Here is a 21,359-nt window from a genome sequence, read left to right on the forward strand (position 1 = left end):
GGCCTGAGGTCTTTCTGCTTCTCTGTGAAAATAATATTGAGAGAATAGGAGAAGGGTAAAAAAGTGCCTGCAAGATGGTGTGGTAGGAACACCACAGCAGCAGGAAGAAGGAGAATACAGGTCTGGGAAGAGCACAGGGGAAGGTCCTGTTCTACAGAGTAGGAAAGCCCAGCTCCAGGAGCGTCCTTGTTGTGCTGAGCAGATGGCTGCATTCCTCTGAGCCCAGACCATCTCTGGTCCAGAGAACAGGTGAAGGCAGTTCAGCCTTCTGAGGTGCTCTGCCCTCCAAAGGTGGCTGCAGGCAGAGGGGGGAGGAAGACCCTCAATCCTTGTTCCTCAAGTGTGGAAAACCCCTCTCACTTTCTGTGTGCAGTGCCAGCCCCTATCTGTGTGATCCCTTCTTTACATCACGGAGAGGTGATGAGAGCCCTGCCTGGAGCCATGAGGAGAAGGCAGCTTGAAGGAACAAATGGTCCAGGCTGTGGGGCTGGCTCCTGTCAGAGCTGCCCTCATCCTCCTGGTCAGGTCAGGATGTCACCCACGAGCACAGCTCACCTTGCTCACACGTCACCACTTTGGCTCACCTTGCACATCCGACACTGCGCAGTTCCAAATGAACTTGCCTCTTTCACACCTGGCTGGAGAACAGGAACGTCTCAAGAAGGGCATTTCTCAATCAATACCAGTGACCTTTCCACCTGTATCAAGCAGCTTCTTCCAAGAAATCCTTCCTTTTTTATTGTTTTTTAATTTTGTTTTCACATGGGGTAGGAGAGAGATCACACTTCCTTATGGGAACTTATCTACCTTTTCTCCTTCCCACCCATTCCAGGTGTAGAAATGTGTGAGAGCAGGAGCTTGGCAAAGTCACTTTGTCAGAAGCCACATTCTCAAACCCAGCATTGTGTTAGCCATGAGTACACACATACAAGTGGGATGTTTGCAAGTACACAAAAAAAAATATTGCTCAAAAAACCATTTCCTTTCCTGTTGTTTTTAATTACACATTTATGTAATGGGATTGTATTCATCCTCCATACACAATCATATAAATGGCCTACATTTATTCAGAGAAATATGGATTTGGGAAGAACCGATCTGCCCAAAGTCAGGAATGCTGTACAGCAATAATTCTTCATATGCAACCCCTGAGCATATTTGTTTATGGCTCATTATTGAGATTTTTTTTTACTGCAAAGAAATATTTTTCTTGTACTACTTCCCAGTGTATCTATGGTGCTACACAGGTGTCTCATCTATGTATCAGCAAGGGCCAAATAAATCAGTTCTTGTTTCTCAAGTCACCTATTTCAGTCTTCTCAGACAGACATTCAATGAGGAGCTCAACAGAAAAGCTTTGAAATGTCCAGCACTGAAGGTGCTTATTTGGATGCTGGGATGAAAGAATCAATCCTTCTTTACACCTCAGGTTTTAAAAATCAGGCTGCTTTATAAATTCAGTTCATGGTAACATCAGGTGTAATCTTGATTCTCCAAACATGGCCTGGATGGTGGAATAGCCAAGTAAGAGCTACCCTTCACACTGATTGCAAACCCAAATAACAAAGTAGGTGGCTGGTGAAAGTGTCCTTCCACCTCCATGCCTGGAGCTGCCTCTCACAGTCTCTGGTATGGGATGCCCTCCTGCAGTTTCCTCTTCCAAAGAAATCCTCCCACTGTGAGAGCAGCAGCAACCAGCACCACGATGGTCACAGCCAGAGGAACGTGGAAGCTGGCAGCAGAGTCTGAGCTCAGGGTCTCCCCTTCTGCCTGGATGTCAGAGGCCAGCCCTGTGCATAAAAGAGTCGGAGAGAAACTTACTGTTTTGGTTTTTTCCCCTGAGCTGGTTAATTGCAAAGATAATTAGGCAAAGAGAATTTGAGTTAAAAAGCTCTAATCTGGATCTGATTGGAAAACTGCACATTATTTCACAAATTATTCTGTGGCCATGCAAAACAAGTAAAGATTGTGGCAAGAAATTAAAGAGAAACTGGGAGTCTGTAATGATTGCACTGAAAGACCTTAAGATGTTGCTTTCTGGTAGTGGAAACAGCAGCTACAGGACACTGAGAAACAGCATTTCCAAGAGGACCTAGAGATTGATTGTAAATAAATAACAGACATGCAAATTAGGCACAGACAGCTTTGGAAAATTAATATAAATCAGATTAGTTACATCTCATCCCTCTTCCCAGAGAATTTAACCAATTGCCACTTGATGTGTGCAGAACAAAGAATGGATCTAAACTATCACAGAAAGATCTAAAAGAACTTGTAAATCTAAAAGAACTATTTTATTTAAATAAAAAATAATCATCCCCCGTAAGAATTACAGCCAAATTGTAAATAAACCAGCAAAAGCACATTTCAAAGCTGGATTTCCTGTCTGAACTGAAACGCAAACAGACAGTAACACACAGAGTCTTAGGTTATTCAAGATATTTAAACTTACCAATGTTCCTGCTCTCAGCGTGAGCTTCCCGAAGCTGCACGGGTCCAACAACAACATTCACTTGCTCGTGGGAAGAATCTGCATTCCTCCTGAACCTGCTCACACAGCCTTGGTAGCAGCGGGAGGAGTAGTCACGGTACCTGCACACCAGCAGCTCGCAGTGCAGGAACACCGATGGGAAGCGGTTCACGAACGAGAAGGCGTTAAACCCAAACCGAGCAATGTCGCTCCGTGGTGAGGGGTAGAGAGAGTAGGTAGAGTCACTAGCACACCTGGAAGGACATGGAATCAACAGATTAGCTATTAACTCACAGCTTCTCATGAGCAGAAGCACCATTACAGCTGCTCTTTGCGTTAAACCCAAACCAAGCGATGCCGCTGTGTGGCGAGGGGAAGAGAGCATAGCTAGGGTTGCTAGCACACCTGGGAGGACATAAAATCAATATTAGGACATAAAATCAACATAAAATCAACAAGATTAGCTATTAGCTCACACCTTCTCAGGAGCAGAAGCACTATTACATCCTCTCTTTGCAATGAATTTCAAGGTTAAGTATAAAACCAGGAAGTAAAAGAGAAATCAAAAGGCTTAAAAAAAAGTGCTTTTAGAAAGAAGAGAAATTACTTAAATGTGCACAGCACAGAAATTTCATGACTTAACAAGTTCTGTGTAAACATGAATAGCTGAAAAATGGCTAGTGGTTCTGCTGGTTTCTGTGTTTCAGGTGAGAGCCTGTTCTGCATTTACAAACAGGATTAACTGTATGAAAAGAGACCCTTGAAAGTTGTTGCAGAAAGAGAAAGTTCTCCTTTCTTCTCTGGAAACATAAAACTAATTTTAATATACCATTTTTTAAAATAAACATTCTCTTTAGTGTTTCAATGTACTTTGGTATAAATTCAGGCAAAGTGGTTTAGGTTTCTAGAATAGTAAGAAAAGGCTAAGGAATTTCTCTTCTTTTTGAGTAGACAGTTTTGTACTCCAGTTATGATGCTGTAAAACTCATGATGTACAGAAATGCAGAGCCATGGACATCCTTCCCTTTCATATGTCTATTTAAGAAACAAAGTCAGACCTCAATTTCCTCACTGCCTCTTTGGGTGGACTCTCAGTGCTTGACTGCAACTTCTGAATGACATTTGGTCGCCATTCTGAATTTTACTCAAGCTTTGCCAAAAAGTTGTTCTTAGAAGAACATTTGCCCTGAGAATTACAGACAATGTACACTGGTCCTAAATCACCTCATTTCACAAATTAAGTTCTTTTAGAACAACACACAGAAATGCTTTTAAAGTAATTTTTTACAAAGTTCTTACCCACTCTTGCTCAATTCATAGATCAGTGTTCTAAAATCACTAGAATTAGGTGATGCCACACAGGTGTCCACAAACACGGTCAGATTTTGGTCAGAACTGTGAAGAGAAGCTTGGAGGAACAAATTCTGGTTCATGTCAACATAGTATGGGAAGTCATGCACTGGCCACTGGAAAGATGAGGAGTTGTAGAACGTCAGGCTCACTTCGTATCTGCCATACTGGGTTTTGTTGACATCGATGATATCATCAGCAATGTACATGACCTGAACCCAGGTGTTCTGCAGCATTTTGCAGCTGATGTGGAAGTGAAGGTCCTTTTTCCTCTTGATGACTGTGCCAGGAGCAGGCACTTTAATCACGTTGGAGTAGGTGATTGTTTCGTTGTTGCCCTGTTTGACACATTAAATGAGTGTTGAATTTCCACATGGGGTCATGTTCACTGTGAGCATTATGAACTAATGTATGTGCCAGGTCCTGGTGGTCAGAAAGGACCTGTCACACTGAAAAATCCCAAGCACCCAGGATGGGATTGCTCACTTCAAGCTCCCCTCTGTTTTTGTTCTCTAGAACGTCATTCTGAAATAGGTACCGGGAAGGATGTAAGTACCCTGGGAAGGATAAGTATAAATATTTAACCAAATTCAGCCTCCAGAAACACATGCTCCTTTTCTGTGTTTTGCATGTCTGTGGCCTACAACACCCTTTGCAATCCATGACAATTTTCTAAATGTCCAATAAATTCCCATGCCCAGAGCTGTCCCAAATATCTTGACACCAACCTGTCTACTTGTACCACAGTCACTGTATGAAATGTTGAATATAACCTCAGTTGATGTAATTTCTGGTGTACACTGAGGGTCTGCCAGGCTGATGTTCCCCACTGAGTAGCCCTGGGACTGGAGATAATGTCTGTCTACCACTGCATACATGTAGGTTGGCAAGCACAGAAGGGCTAGGGGGAAAAAAATATATTAATTATTAGTGATTTTGGGTACTTGATAATGCTTTCATATTGGAAGTCCAACAAATGCAATCACTGCTGCCATTTAGAGAAGAGAATTCATAAGCCAAACCACTTATTTTTACACTTGAGACTTAGATATGGGAAAGCAATAGGACAGTACTGGAACAGGTCACCCAGAGTAGTAGCTTTCAATATTTCATCCTTTGAATATTTCTAGACATTCAGCCAGACCAGTTCTTAATGGATTTGACCTGGTGTTGGCAGTAGCTCTGTTTTGAATAGACTTCAAAAGTCCCTTCTAATCAACATTTCTATGACTCTGTGAAAGTTTGTCCACAAAAATACATATGAATTATGATGTTGTACAAAGAATATGAGTTTAGAAAATAACAGAAAACATCTAAAGGCAAATAAATTGAATATTTTTAAGGAAAAAAAAGTAGTTATTTTCTGAAAGTGAGCAGTCACAAAACTCAAACAGGAATATCATCTATGTAAGATTCCTTCAACAACATTAACAAATACTTATTCAGTAAAAAAACAGTGTATAAAAGCTTTTGAGCAAAGCAAGCATTACTAAGAGAACAGAATTACAAATAGAATTGAAATTTACTGGTGTTCCGGTCTGCTGGAATGGACTGATATCGAGCCCTAAAACTTCCACTGGAATATTTGGAGTAAAATCTCACAGACATGAAGTTTGAAGATGAGGTGTATGTGAGATGAGAACTAGAACAAATTCTTCCAAGTAGAGGAGAAGAATTGGGTGGCCCATCATAGATTTCAATATAGTTATTCTGGCATCCACCTTGCAACCTGAGGAAGAAATGAGAATATATTAAAAAATGCCTTTGCTAAACTTTGGGGTTTAACTGCTGAACAAACAATATAATAGGATTCTGTGCTCACACATTTCCCATGTATATTTATGATTTATCATTTCCCATCACTTATAGGATGGGAAATGTGCCCAGGAACTGTGGATGCAGTTGAGATTTGGAATTTTTTTATTGCCCAAGCATAAAGTGGTTTACTTACTGAATGTTATCAAATGTGAGTGCAATGAGGAAATTGTTTGTTACATGTATTTGCCACAAACAATCTGCTTCATCTGAAGGGTTTAAAGAAGGACTCTGAAATGTATCAGAGGACTTAAAAAGTATATCACCACAAATAATTTTTTGACCTGAAAAAGGAAAGAAAAAAAAAGAAATTTAGGAATAGAAGTGATTAATTTAGATTTTCTTTTGGATCAAATAAAAATATGTTCTATATACAGAAACCGTGGAAACACAAGGTTAAATCTCAAAAGAAACATAATGATTGTGCTCCTCTCAGATAGGCAACAAAAGTGATGAACTCTTCAGAGAATTATGATCTGTGCTTGCAGTTATTAACTCTGTGGACTTCAGGCACATGGGTATGAAATAAAGTAAAAGGTAATCAACTGAATGCCATAAAAGCACACAATGAACAAAAGAAAATCTCACATGTAATCAGCATACCATGAAATACACCCCCAGCCATGGAATCACGCAAAAACAAAAGACTAGTGTATAGCATATAACGAATTAAAACAAAAAATTAAAACCAAAACATACTCCCCAAAACACACCCGTCTCCCCAGCCAAGAGGGGACACTTTCTGAAAGAGTCCAGGCATGCAGCCTGTAAAACCAGTGGTACCTGAGCACACAACACCAGCATCTTCATGGTGGCCACAGTTGTGGACACCCCAACCACGGTGGCTGCACTGGAAGATGGATGATTCTGATCCCATGCAGTTCACATCGTCCAGGTAGATGCTGCCATTGCCTTGTCCAAAGGAGGCCCCTGATGTTGCAGAAACAGCAGAGCCACATCCCAGCTGCCTGCACACCACCTGGGCATCGCTCAGGTCCCAGCCATCGTCACAGACAGTGCCCCGGCCCCCAGAGTGGGAAATCTCCACGCGACCCTCACAGCGGTTCCTGCCATTCACCAGGCTGATGGTGGTGGCACCTGGGAAAGAAGGATATACAGATACTCTAGCACAAAGGCAACTCTTCTTGCCAGGGTGATGCCTTTCTCAATCTAGAAATGAAATAACAAAGCTTTGGGGATAAATTTTGTACAGGAAGTAATATAAAACAGGATCTTCATTGGAGGCCTGCAGGACAGATACGGAAACATATCCACAAAAGTCACAAAATATCCACAAGTGGTGATGAAACTCCCCCCCAGTCCAAGTCCCATCAAAGTCCTCTCTGCCTTCAAAGGGGACTGTACTTTGTTGATGAAATGTGTCTGAAGAGCCATCTTTTGGCATTTTCAGCCAGGAAGAACCAAGATAGCATAGGGATCCTGGAATGAGTTTTGACTTCTTTACTAGGAACATGCTGGTGCGATGTTACAATAAAAACCTACAAAGCTACAAACATGTTTGTAAAGGATACAGAGAATATATAAAGGAAAAAAGATAGTAACCAAGATGGCATCAAGGCATTGGATAAAAACTGTGAGTTTCAGGCCACCACAACGCCCAGTCTTGGCTGTCATAAACTGCTTTTCCTGGCTTCTCCTGTTCCAGGAGAAAACTAAACACCAACCTCTGAGGCACTAATTCTTTCTGCAAAAACCTGCAGTCAGAAACCCCAGGAGAAATTCAGACCCACAGTAGGAACAGGGAAGGTGATGCTGGGAGTGGTTGTGCCTGCACATGTGGCAGCTGCAGGGGAGGAAAGAGGCAGGTGAGGCCTGTTGGATGAAGATCTATGCCTGCCTTTCTCCCAGTCCTGGGCACGTTGCTGCCAGCTTGGCACATGGGCCATGGAGAGCCTGGGAGTGTCACCAGAATGGTCTCTCATGGTGGGACCAACCAAAAACATGACCGTGCCCTCATCCCCAACAATTCATCTAATTCCAGCTAACTCAGACCACCCTCTGAAAAATTCATAGTATGCAAGCAGTCAAACCAGTGGTACCTGAGCACACAACACCAGCATCTTCATTGTGGCCACAATTGTGGACACCCCAGCCATTGTGTCTGCACTGGAAGATGGATGACTCCCAGCCTGCACAGTTCACATCGTCCAGGTAGATGCTGCCACTGCCTTGTCCAAAGGAGGCCCCTGATGTTGCAGAAATAGCAGAGCCACATCCCAGCTGCCTGCACACCACCTGGGCATCGCTCAGGTCCCAGCCATCGTCACAGACAGTGCCCCGGCCCCCAGAGTGGGAAATCTCCACGCGACCCTCGCAGCGGCTCCCGCTGTTCACCAGGCTGATGGTGGCACCTGGGAGAGGAGGAGGCGTGGAAACCTTGGGAAGAGATTTTAGCACAAAGGCAACATTTTCTGTTGCCACAGAGAAATCACTCCATGAATTTCAGGCCACCACAACTCCCAATCTCGGCTGCATTAAACTGCTTTTCCTGGTTTCTCCTCTCCTATGGAGAAAACCAGACCCCAAACTCTGAGGCACTACTTGTTTCTGCAAGAAGCAATGGCCAGAAAAACCAGGAGAAATTCAGACTCACCTGAAGGAACGGAGGTGGGGCTGAATGTAGTTGTGCTTGTGGCAGCTGTAGGGGAGGAAAGGAAAGAGGCAGGTGAGGCCTGTTGGATGGAAATCCATGTTCGCCTTTCTCCCTGTGCTGGGCCCATTGCTGCCGGCTTGGCACATGGACAATGGAGATCCCGAGGGTGTCGGCAGAACGGTCCCCATTGTGGAATGCAACAAAAACATGACCGTGCCCTCATCCCCAACAATTCATCTAATTCCAGCTAACTCAGACCACCCTCTGAAAAATTCATAGTATGCAAGCAGTCAAACCAGTGGTACCTGAGCACACAACACCAGCATCTTCATTGTGGCCACAGTTGTGGACACCCCAGCCATTGTGTCTGCACTGGAAGATGGATGACTCCCAGCCTGCACAGTTCACATCGTCCAGGTAGATGCTGCCACTGCCTTGTCCAAAGGAGGCCCCTGATGTTGCAGAAACAGCAGAGCCACATCCCAGCTGCCTGCACACCACCTGGGCATCGCTCAGGTCCCAGCCATCGTCACAGACAGTGCCCCGGCCCCCAGAGTGGGAAATCTCCACGCGACCCTCGCAGCGGCTCCTGCCGTTCACCAGGCTGATGGTGGCACCTGGGAGAGAAGGAGGCGTGGAAACCTTGGGAAGAGATGTTAGCACAAAGGCATTTTCTCCTGCCACAGAGAGAAATCACTCTATGAATTTCAGGCCAGCAAAACTCCCAGTCTCATCTGCATTACACTGCTTTTCCTGGTTTCTCCTCTCCTATGGAGAAAATGAGACATCAAACTCTAAGGCACTAATTGTTTCTGCAAGAAGCAATGGCCAGAAAAACCAGGAGAAATTCAGACTCACCTGAAGGAACGGAGGTAGGGCTGAATGTAGTTGTGCTTGTGGCAGCTGTAGGGGAGGAAAGGATGGAAGGATGTGAGGTCTATTGGATGGAGATCCATGTTTGTCTTTCAGCCAGTGCTGGGCCCATTGCTGCCAGCGTGGCACACGGGCAATGGAGAGGCTGGAGGTGTCAGCAGAATGGTCCCCATGGTGGGATCCACAAAAACACAATTGCACACACATCCCCAGCCAAGAGGGGACACTGCCTGAAAGAGTCCCAGCATGCAGGCAGCCATACCAGTGGTACCTGAGCACACATCATCATCTCCACTGTGGCCACAATTGTGGACTCCCCAGCAGCTGTGGCTGCACTTCTAGAGGGATGATTCTGATCCCATTGCAGCTCTCAGTCTCAGATGCATTCTGCTGTGCTTTTTCCAGGCTCTGCTCGCCCTTAGAGGACACTAAGCCTCAACCACTGAGGCACTAATTGTTTCTGCAAAAAGCAGCAGCCAGGAAACCCAGGAGAAATTCAGACCCACCTGTAGTAGTGGAGATGAAGGGGTAGTCTGTGGTTATGCTTGCAGCATCTGTAGGGGAGGAAAGGAAAGGAGGTGAGGCCTGTTGGATGAAGATCTATGCCTGCCTTTCTCCCAGTGCTGGGCAGCTTGGCACATGGGCAATGGAGAGCCTGGGGGTGGCACCAGAATGGTTTCTCATGTTAGGACCAACCAAAAACATGGCCCTGCCTTCACCCCAACAAATCATCTAACTCCAGCTAACTCAGACCAGCCTCTGAAAATGTCCCAGCATGCAGGCAGTGAAACCAGTGGTACCTGAGCACACAACACCAGCATCTTCATTGTGGCCGCAATTGTGGACGCCCCAACCACGGTGACTGCACTGGAAGATGGATGACTCCCAGCCTGCACAGTTCACATCGTCCAGGTAGATGCTGCCACTGCCTTGTCCAAAGGAGGCCCCTGATGTTGCAGAAACAGCAGAGCCACATCCCAGCTGCCTGCACACCACCTGGGCATCGCTCAGGTCCCAGCCATCGTCACAGACAGTGCCCCGGCCCCCAGAGTGGGAAATCTCCACGCGACCCTCGCAGCGGCTCCTGCCGTTCACCAGGCTGATGGTGGCACCTGGGAGAGAAGGAGGTGGGGAAACCTTGGGAAGAGATGTTAGCACAAAGGCATTTTCTCCTGCCACAGAGAGAAATCACTCTATGTATTTCAGGCCACCACAACTCCCAATCTCAGCTGTATTACACAGCTTTTCCTGGCTTCTCCTGTCCTATGGAGAAAAGCACACATCAAACTCTGAGGCACTACTTGTTTCTGTAGAAAGCACCAGCCAGAAAAACCAGGAGAAATTCAGACTCACCTGAAGGAACGGAGGTGGGGCTGAATGTAGTTGTGCTTGTGGCAGCTGTAGGGAAGGAAAGGAAAGAGGCAGGTGAGGCCTGTTGGATGGAGATCCATGTTCGCCTTTCTCCCTGTGCTGGGCCCATTGCTGCCGGCTTGGCACATGGACAATGGAGATCCCGAGGGTGTCGGCAGAACGGTCCCCATTGTGGGATGCAACAAAAACATGACCCTGCTCTCATCCCCAACAAATCATCTAATTCCAGCTAACTAAGACCACCCTCAGAAAAATTCATAGTATGCAAGCAGTCAAACCAGTGGTACCTGAGCACACAACACCAGCATCTTCATTGTGGCCACAGTTGTGGACACCCCAGCCATTGTGTCTGCACTGGAAGATGGATGACTCCCAGCCTGCACAGTTCACATCGTCCAGGTAGATGCTGCCACTGCCTTGTCCAAAGGAGGCCCCTGATGTTGCAGAAACAGCAGAGCCACATCCCAGCTGCCTGCACACCACCTGGGCATCGCTCAGGTCCCAGCCATCATCACAGACAGTGCCCCGGCCCCCAGAGTGGGAAATCTCCACGCGACCCTCGCAGCGGCTCCTGCCGTTCACCAGGCTGATGGTGGCACCTGGGAGAGAAGGAGGTGTGGAAACCTTGGGAAGAGATGTTAGCACAAAGGCATTTTCTCCTGCCACAGAGAGAAATCACTCTATGAATTTCAGGCCAGCAAAACCCCCAGTCTCATCTGTATTACACTGCTTTTCCTGGTTTCTCCTCTCCTATGGAGAAAATGAGACATCAAACTCTAAGGCACTAATTGTTTCTGCAAGAAGCAATGGCCAGAAAAACCAGGAGAAATTCAGACTCACCTGAAGGAACGGAGGTAGGGCTGAATGTAGTTGTGCTTGTGGCAGCTGTAGGGGAGGAAAGGATGGAAGGATGTGAGGTCTATTGGATGGAGATCCATGTTTGTCTTTCAGCCAGTGCTGGGCCCATTGCTGCCAGCGTGGCACACGGGCAATGGAGAGGCTGGAGGTGTCAGCAGAATGGTCCCCATGGTGGGATCCACAAAAACACAATTGCACACACATCCCCAGCCAAGAGGGGACACTGCCTGAAAGAGTCCCAGCATGCAGGCAGCCATACCAGTGGTACCTGAGCACACATCATCATCTCCACTGTGGCCACAATTGTGGACTCCCCAGCAGCTGTGGCTGCACTTCTAGAGGGATGATTCTGATCCCATTGCAGCTCTCAGTCTCAGCTGCATTCTGCTGTGCTTTTTCCAGGCTCTGCTCTCCCTTAGTGGACACTAAGCCTCAACCACTGAGGCACTAATTGTTTCTGCAAAAAGCAGCAGCCAGGAAACCCAGGAGAAATTCAGACCCACCTGTAGTAGTGGAGATGAAGGGGTAGTCTGTGGTTATGCTTGCAGCATCTGTAGGGGAGGAAAGGAAAGGAGGTGAGGCCTGTTGGATGATGATCTATGCCTGCCTTTCTCCCAGTGCTGGGCACGTTGCTGCCAGCTTGGCACATGGACAATGGAGAGCCTGGGGGTGGCACCAGAATGGCCTCTCATGGTGGGACCAAACAAAAATATGGCCCTGCCCTCACCCCCAACAAATCATCTAATTCCAGCTAACTAAGACTAGCCTCTGAAAAAGTCCCAGCATGCAGGCAGTGAAACCAGTGGTACCTGAGCACACAACACCAGCATCTTCATTGTGGCCGCAATTGTGGACACCCCAGCCATTGTGTCTGCACTGGAAGATGGATGACTCCCAGCCTGCACAGTTCACATCGTCCAGGTAGATGCTGCCACTGCCTTGTCCAAAGGAGGCCCCTGATGTTGCAGAAACAGCAGAGCCACATCCCAGCTGCCTGCACACCACCTGGGCATCGCTCAGGTCCCAGCCATCATCACAGACAGTGCCCCGGCCCCCAGAGTGGGAAATCTCCACGCGACCCTCGCAGCGGCTCCTGCCGTTCACCAGGCTGATGGTGGCACCTGGGAGAGAAGGAGGTGTGGAAACCTTGGGAAGAGATGTTAGCACAAAGGCATTTTCTCCTGCCACAGAGAGAAATCACTCTGAATTTCAGGCCACCACAACTCCTAATCTCAGCTGTATTACACAGCTTTTCCTGGCTTCTCCTGTCGTATGGAGAAAAGCACACATCAAACTCTGAGGCACTACTTGTTTCTGTAGAAAGCACCAGCCAGAAAAACCAGGAGAAATTCAGACTCACCTGAAGGAACGGAGGTGGGGCTGAATGTAGTTGTGCTTGTGGCAGCTGTAGGGGAGGAAAGGAAAGAGGCAGGTGAGGCCTGTTGGATGGAGATCCATGTTCGCCTTTCTCCCTGTGCTGGGCCCATTGCTGCCGGCTTGGCACATGGACAATGGAGATCCCGGGGGTGTCGGCAGAACGGTCCCCATTGTGGGATGCAACAAAAACATGACCCTGCTCTCATCCCCAACAAATCATCTAATTCCAGCTAACTAAGACCACCCTCAGAAAAATTCATAGTATGCAAGCAGTCAAACCAGTGGTACCTGAGCACACAACACCAGCATCTTCATTGTGGCCACAGTTGTGGACACCCCAGCCATTGTGTCTGCACTGGAAGATGGATGACTCCCAGCCTGCACAGTTCACATCGTCCAGGTAGATGCTGCCACTGCCTTGTCCAAAGGAGGCCCCTGATGTTGCAGAAACAGCAGAGCCACATCCCAGCTGCCTGCACACCACCTGGGCATCGCTCAGGTCCCAGCCATCGTCACAGACAGTGCCCCGGCCCCCAGAGTGGGAAATCTCCACGCGACCCTCGCAGCGGCTCCTGCCGTTCACCAGGCTGATGGTGGCACCTGGGAGAGAAGGAGGTGGGGAAACCTTGGGAAGAGATGTTAGCACAAAGGCAACATTTTCTGTTGCCACAGAGAAATCACTCCATGAATTTCAGGCCACCACAACTCCCAATCTCGGCTGCATTAAACTGCTTTTCCTGGTTTCTCCTCTCCTATGGAGAAAACCAGACCCCAAACTCTGAGGCACTAATTGTTTCTGCAAGAAGCAATGGCCAGAAAAACCAGGAGAAATTCAGACCCACCTGAAGGAACGGAGGTGGGGCTGAATGTAGTTGTGCTTGTGGCAGCTGTAGGGGAGGAAAGGAAAGAGGCAGGTGAGGCCTGTTGGATGGAGATCCATGTTCGCCTTTCTCCCTGTGCTGGGCCCATTGCTGCCGGCTTGGCACATGGACAATGGAGATCCCGGGGGTGTCGGCAGAACGGTCCCCATTGTGGGATGCAACAAAAACATGACCCTGCTCTCATCCCCAACAAATCATCTAATTCCAGCTAACTAAGACCACCCTCAGAAAAATTCATAGTATGCAAGCAGTCAAACCAGTGGTACCTGAGCACACAACACCAGCATCTTCATTGTGGCCACAGTTGTGGACACCCCAGCCACTGTGTCTGCACTGGAAGATAGATGACTCCCAGCCTGCACAGTTCACATCGTCCAGGTAGACGCTGCCACTGCCTTGTCCAAAGGAGGCCCCTGATGTTGCAGAAACAGCAGAGCCACATCCCAGCTGCCTGCACACCACCTGGGCATCGCTCAGGTCCCAGCCATCGTCACAGACAGTGCCCCGGCCCCCAGAGTGGGAAATCTCCACACGACCCTCGCAGCGGCTCCTGCCGTTCACCAGGCTGATGGTGGCACCTGGGAGAGAAGGAGGTGTGGAAACCTTGGGAAGAGATGTTAGCACAAAGACATTTTCTCCTGCCACAGAGAGAAATCACTCTATGTATTTCAGGCCACCACAACTCCCAGTCTCATCTGTATTACACTGCTTTTCCTGGTTTCTCCTCTCCTATGGAGAAAATGAGACATCAAACTCTAAGGCACTAATTGTTTCTGCAAGAAGCAATGGCCAGAAAAAACAGGAGAAATTCAGACTCACCTGAAGGAACGGAGGTAGGGCTGAATGTAGTTGTGCTTGTGGCAGCTGTAGGGGAGGAAAGGATGGAAGGATGTGAGGTCTATTGGATGGAGATCCATGTTTGTCTTTCAGCCAGTGCTGGGCCCATTGCTGCCAGCGTGGCACACGGGCAATGGAGAGGCTGGAGGTGTCAGCAGAATGGTCCCCATGGTGGGATCCACAAAAACACAATTGCACACACATCCCCAGCCAAGAGGGGACACTGCCTGAAAGAGTCCCAGCATGCAGGCAGCCATACCAGTGGTACCTGAGCACACATCATCATCTCCACTGTGGCCACAATTGTGGACTCCCCAGCAGCTGTGGCTGCACTTCTAGAGGGATGATTCTGATCCCATTGCAGCTCTCAGTCTCAGATGCATTCTGCTGTGCTTTTCCCTGGCTCTGCTCTCCCTTAGTGGACACTAAGCCTCAACCACTGAGGCACTAATTGTTTCTGCAAAAAGCAGCAGCCAGGAAACCCAGGAGAAATTCAGACCCACCTGTAGTAGTGGAGATGAAGGGGTAGTCTGTAGTTATGCTTGCAGCATCTGTAGGGGAGGAAAGGAAAGGAGGTGAGGCCTGTTGGATGAAGATCTATGCCTGCCTTTCTCCCAGTGCTGGGCACGTTGCTGCCAGCTTGGCACATGGACAATGGAGAGCCTGGGGGTGGCACCAGAATGGTTTCTCATGTTAGGACCAACCAAAAACATGGCCCTGCCTTCACCCCAACAAATCATCTAACTCCAGCTAACTCAGACCAGCCTCTGAAAATGTCCCAGCATGCAGGCAGTGAAACCAGTGGTACCTGAGCACACAACACCAGCATCTTCATTGTGGCCGCAATTGTGGACGCCCCAACCACGGTGACTGCACTGGAAGATGGATGACTCCCAGCCTGCACAGTTCACATCGTCCAGGTAGATGCTGCCACTGCCTTGTCCAAAGGAGGCCCCTGATGTTGCAGAAACAGCAGAGCCACATCCCAGCTGCCTGCACACCACCTGGGCATCGCTCAGGTCCCAGCCATCATCACAGACAGTGCCCCGGCCCCCAGAGTGGGAAATCTCCACGCGACCCTCGCAGCGGCTCCTGCCGTTCACCAGGCTGATGGTGGCACCTGGGAGAGAAGGAGGTGGGGAAACCTTGGGAAGAGATGTTAGCACAAAGGCATTTTCTCCTGCCACAGAGAGAAATCACTCTATGTATTTCAGGCCACCACAACTCCCAATCTCAGCTGTATTACACAGCTTTTCCTGGCTTCTCCTGTCCTATGGAGAAAAGCACACATCAAACTCTGAGGCACTACTTGTTTCTGTAGAAAGCACCAGCCAGAAAAACCAGGAGAAATTCAGACTCACCTGAAGGAACGGAGGTGGGGCTGAATGTAGTTGTGCTTGTGGCAGCTGTAGGGGAGGAAAGGAAAGAGGCAGGTGAGGCCTGTTGGATGGAGATCCATGTTCGCCTTTCTCCCTGTGCTGGGCCCATTGCTGCCGGCTTGGCAAATGGACAATGGAGATCCCGGGGGTGTCGGCAGAACGGTCCCCATTGTGGAATGCAACAAAAACATGACCCTGCTCTCATCCCCAACAAATCATCTAATTCCAGCTAACTAAGACCACCCTCAGAAAAATTCATAGTATGCAAGCAGTCAAACCAGTGGTACCTGAGCACACAACACCAGCATCTTCATTGTGGCCACAGTTGTGGACACCCCAGCCATTGTGTCTGCACTGGAAGATGGATGACTCCCAGCCTGCACAGTTCACATCGTCCAGGTAGATGCTGCCACTGCCTTGTCCAAAGGAGGCCCCAGATGTTGCAGAAACAGCAGAGCCACATCCCAGCTGCCTGCACACCACCTGGGCATCGCTCAGGTCCCAGCCATCGTCACAGACAGTGCCCCGGCCCCCAGAGTGGGAAATCTCCACGCGACCCTCGCAGCGGCTCCTGCCGTTCACCAGGCTGATGGTGGCACCTGGGAGAGAAGGAGGTGTGGAAACCTTGGGAAGAGATGTTAGCACAAAGGCATTTTCTCCTGCCACAGAGAGAAATCACTCTATGTATTTCAGGCCACCACAACTCCCAATCTCAGCTGTATTACACAGCTTTTCCTGGCTTCTCCTGTCCTATGGAGAAAAGCAGACATCAAACTCTGAGGCACTACTTGTTTCTGTAGAAAGCACCAGCCAGAAAAAAATGGAGAAATTCAGACTCACCTGAAGGAACGGAGGTGGGGCTGAATGTAGTTGTGCTTGTGGCAGCTGTAGGGGAGGAAAGGATGGAAGGATGTGAGGCCGGTTGGATGGAGATCCATGTTTGCCTTTCTCCCAGTGCTGGGCCCATTGCTGCCAGCGTGGCACACGGGCAATGGAGAGGCTGGAGGTGTCAGCAGAATGGTCCCCATGGTGGGATCCACAAAAACACAATTGCACACACATCCCCAGCCAAGAGGGGACACTGCCTGAAAGAGTCCCAGCATGCAGGCAGCCATACCAGTGGTACCTGAGCACACATCATCATCTCCACTGTGGCCACAATTGTGGACTCCCCAGCAGCTGTGGCTGCACTTCTAGAGGGATGATTCTGATCCCATTGCAGCTCTCAGTCTCAGATGCATTCTGCTGTGCTTTTCCCTGGCTCTGCTCTCCCTTAGAGGACACTAAGCCTCAACCACTGAGGCACTAAATGTTTCTGCAAAAAGCAGCAGCCAGGAAACCCAGGAGAAATTCAGACCCACCTGTAGTAGTGGAGATGAAGGGGTAGTCTGTGGTTATGCTTGCAGCATCTGTAGGGGAGGAAAGGAAAGGAGGTGAGGCCTGTTGGATGAAGATCTATGCCTGCCTTTCTCCCAGTGCTGGGCACGTTGCTGCCAGCTTGGCACATGGGCAATGGAGAGCCTGGGGGTGGCACCAGAATGGTCTCTCATGTTAGGACCAAACAAAAACATGGCCCTGCCCTCACCCCCAACAAATCATCTAATTCCAGCTAACTAAGACTAGCCTCTGAAAAAGTCCCAGCATGCAGGCAGTGAAACCAGTGGTACCTGAGCACACAACACCAGCATCTTCATTGTGGCCGCAATTGTGGACGCCCCAACCACGGTGACTGCACTGGAAGATGGATGACTCCCAGCCTGCACAGTTCACATCGTCCAGGTAGATGCTGCCACTGCCTTGTCCAAAGGAGGCCCCTGATGTTGCAGAAACAGCAGAGCCACATCCCAGCTGCCTGCACACCACCTGGGCATCGCTCAGGTCCCAGCCATCGTCACAGACAGTGCCCCGGCCCCCAGAGTGGGAAATCTCCACGCGACCCTCGCAGCGGCTCCTGCCGTTCACCAGGCTGATGGTGGCACCTGGGAGAGAAGGAGGTGTGGGCACCTTGGGAAGAGATTTTAGCACAAAGGCAACATTTTCTGTTGCCACAGAGAAATCACTCCATGAATTTCAGGCCACCACAACTCCCAATCTCGGCTGCATTAAACTGCTTTTCCTGGTTTCTCCTCTCCTATGGAGAAAACCAGACCCCAAACTCTGAGGCACTAATTGTTTCTGCAAGAAGCAATGGCCAGAAAAACCAGGAGAAATTCAGACCCACCTGAAGGAACGGAGGTGGGGCTGAATGTAGTTGTGCTTGTGGCAGCTGTAGGGGAGGAAAGGAAAGAGGCAGGTGAGGCCTGTTGGATGGAAATCCATGTTCGCCTTTCTCCCTGTGCTGGGCCCATTGCTGCCGGCTTGGCACACGGACAATGGAGATCCCAGGGGTGTCGGCAGAACGGTCCCCATTGTGGGATGCAACAAAAACATGACCCTGCTCTCATCCCCAACAAATCATCTAATTCCAGCTAACTAAGACCACCCTCAGAAAAATTCATAGTATGCAAGCAGTCAAACCAGTGGTACCTGAGCACACAACACCAGCATCTTCATTGTGGCCACAGTTGTGGACACCCCAGCCATTGTGTCTGCACTGGAAGATGGATGACTCCCAGCCTGCACAGTTCACATCGTCCAGGTAGATGCTGCCACTGCCTTGTCCAAAGGAGGCCCCTGATGTTGCAGAAACAGCAGAGCCACATCCCAGCTGCCTGCACACCACCTGGGCATCGCTCAGGTCCCAGCCATCGTCACAGACAGTGCCCTGGCCCCCAGAGTGGGAAATCTCCACGCGACCCTCGCAGCGGCTCCTGCCGTTCACCAGGCTGATGGTGGCACCTGGGAGAGAAGGAGGTGTGGAAACCTTGGGAAGAGATGTTAGCACAAAGGCATTTTCTCCTGCCACAGAGAGAAATCACTGAATAAATTTCAGGCCAGCAAAACTCCCAGTCTCATCTGCATTACACTGCTTTTCCTGGTTTCTCCTCTCCTATGGAGAAAATGAGACATCAAACTCTAAGGCACTAATTGTTTCTGCAAGAAGCAATGGCCAGAAAAAACAGGAGAAATTCAGACTCACCTGAAGGAACGGAGGTGGGGCTGAATGTAGTTGTGCTTGTGGCAGCTGTAGGGGAGGAAAGGATAGAAGGATGTGAGGCCTGTTGGATGGAGATCCATGTTCGCCTTTCTCCCAGTGCTGGCCCCATTGCTGCCAGCGTGGCACACGGGCAATGGAGAGCCTGGGATTGTCACCAGAATGGTCTCTCATGGTGGGATCAACAAAAACACAATTCCACACACATCCCCAGCCAAGAGGGGACACTGCCTGAAAGAGTCCAAGCATGCAGGCAGCCATCGCAGTGGTACCTGAGCACACAACACCAGCAACTTCACTGTGGCCACAATTGTGGACTCCGCAGCCACTGTGGCTGCGCTTTAAGAGGGATGATTCTGATCCTATGCAGCTCTCAGTCTCAGGTGTAGTCTGTTGTGGTTCGCTCAGGCTCTGTTCTCCCTTAGAGGAGACTAACCCCCACCACTGAGGCACTAATTGTTTCTGCAGAAAGCACTAGCCAGAAAACACAAGAGAAATTCAGAGCCACCTGAAGAAGTGGCGTTGATGGGGTTGTCTGTGGTTATGCTTGCAGCATCTGTAGGGGAGGAAAGGAAAGGAGGTGAGGCCTGTTGGATGAAGATCCATCCATGCCTGCCTTTCTCCCAGTGCTGGCCCCGTTGCTGCCAGCTTGGCACATGGGCAATGGAGAGCCTGGGGGTGGCACCAGAATGGTCTCTCATGGTGGGACCAACCAAAACATGGCCCTGCCTTCACCCCAACAAATATGTGGAGAAGAAAAATACGAAGGAGTGGCTAACTTTAACTTGGGTGGATCTTTGGCTGTTACATATCTAGGGAAGAAAGAAGAAGTAGCAAGGGAGCTCCTGGCGGATGAAGGAACATGGCCAGGTTACTCCCAAGACTGGGGTTGTTGGTGCCACTGTGCAACACGAGAAATTGAGAGCTTTAGGGTGTCAGCACAGTGGCCTTTCATTGTGGGATCAACCAGAAACATAATCCTATACTCATTCCTAACACACATCAAATTCCAGCCAACAAAATCAAAAGCATGTACCTCTCCTGGTCACGCCTTGGGCAATGCTCTATGAATTTCAAGCTGCTACAACTCCCAGTCTCAGCTGCATTCTGTGTTGGTTTTCCAAGGCTCTGTTCTGCCTTGGAGAAGACTAAATCCCAAACTCTGAGGCGCTAATTGTTTCTGCAGGAAGCAGCAGCCAGAAAACCCAGGAGAAGCTCAGACTCACCTGAAGGAGTAGAGGTGGTCAGTCTGGCTGCGGCACTGGTGGCATCTGCAGGGGAGGAAAGGAAAGAAGGAATTAGGGCTCTGTTGGATGAAGTAGGATGGCCAGGTTTCTCCCAGTGCTGGGCATGGTGCTGCCACCCCGTCACATGGCAGATGGAGAGCTTGGGGTTGTCAGCAGGGTGATTTTTCATTGTGGGATCAACCAGAAACATAACCATGATCCCATTGCCAAATTCCAGCCAGCATGCAGGCACCTTCCCTTGTTGGGACCTTGGCCATCTACAAGTTTCAAGCCACCAGGAGTGCCACCCTTGGCTTCAATTATCATGTGCTTTTCCTGGACTCTACTGTCCCATGGAGGTAACCAAACCCCAAACTCTGCAGGAATTATTGCTTCCTCAAAAGCACTCAAAGGCCAGAAATCTCAGAGATTCAGACTCACCTGAAGGAATGGAGGACATTAACATGGACGTATCAGTGCCTGTGGTATATGGAGAGGTGGGAGATGAAGCAGGTGAAGTGGGCAAAGAACCATGATGAAGGGCCTTCCAGTGGTAGGGATTTTGGTCCAACCCTGACAAATTGGAGATGGAGAGCAATGTGTCAATCTCAAGGCTGATCTTTTGTGGAAGGAGTAAGGAAACCAAGAATTTTTGGACATGTATTCAAAACACTTTTTTCCCTATAAAATGAGTCCTAATTTTTTGGTTGCCCTGAGATGTTGTGGATTTCCCTTCACTGGCAACTTTCCAGGTCAGACATGTCTCTGAGCATCTGTTTTAAACTGTCACTTCTTCTTTTTGGAGGTTTAAGCCAGAGGATTATTAAAATTGCCTTGTAACTTGTAAATAAATAATTCTATAATTCTTTGACTGCATGAGTGCATGACTTTCAGATTCTTGTTGTACATGGCTGCTTTCAGAGATTTAATTTACAATACATCTGACAAACAAATTCATATCAGGTATGTTTTTCTCTAGAGAGCTGCATCTTCTCAGATGCAGAGCAAAGATCTGGTCTCTGTGAAATAAGAGATAATTAGTAATGTCATATTCCACAAGGGTGTGGTAGCCTCACAAAATTATCTTTTCAATTAATAAAAAGATGCAAATAGAGACAACTGAAGGGAAATCTCCCAACTAGCAAACCTGTTTTTTATATATGCATGCTTGGATTAATGTCTGGTCAGACTAAAGAGAATAATTTGGATTTTTG

The 21,359-nt window shown here is 48.6% G+C and overlaps 1 protein-coding gene across 1 annotated transcript; it reads right to left on the minus strand.

The window, feature by feature from the left end:
* Nucleotides 1-1,617: 1,617 nt before the first annotated feature.
* Nucleotides 1,618-20,611, minus strand: LOC132076142 (deleted in malignant brain tumors 1 protein-like). The gene is made up of 22 exons (XM_059477075.1): nt 20,587-20,611; nt 20,146-20,190; nt 19,428-19,475; nt 18,905-18,949; nt 18,343-18,663; nt 17,468-17,804; nt 16,113-16,411; nt 15,246-15,566; nt 13,867-14,187; nt 13,008-13,328; nt 12,152-12,472; nt 10,772-11,092; nt 9,914-10,234; nt 8,534-8,866; nt 7,687-8,007; nt 6,419-6,757; nt 5,772-5,919; nt 5,347-5,549; nt 4,549-4,721; nt 3,770-4,158; nt 2,453-2,724; nt 1,618-1,790 (listed from the first exon to the last, which is right to left on the minus strand). The coding sequence occupies exons 1-22, from the start codon at nt 20,609-20,611 to the stop codon at nt 1,618-1,620; spliced, it is 5,397 nt and encodes a 1,798-aa protein (XP_059333058.1).
* Between the last annotated feature and the right edge of the window lie 748 nt (nt 20,612-21,359).

This window comes from Ammospiza nelsoni, chromosome 8 (genome assembly GCF_027579445.1).
Source record: "Ammospiza nelsoni isolate bAmmNel1 chromosome 8, bAmmNel1.pri, whole genome shotgun sequence".
NCBI classification, from domain to species: Eukaryota; Metazoa; Chordata; class Aves; order Passeriformes; family Passerellidae; genus Ammospiza; species Ammospiza nelsoni.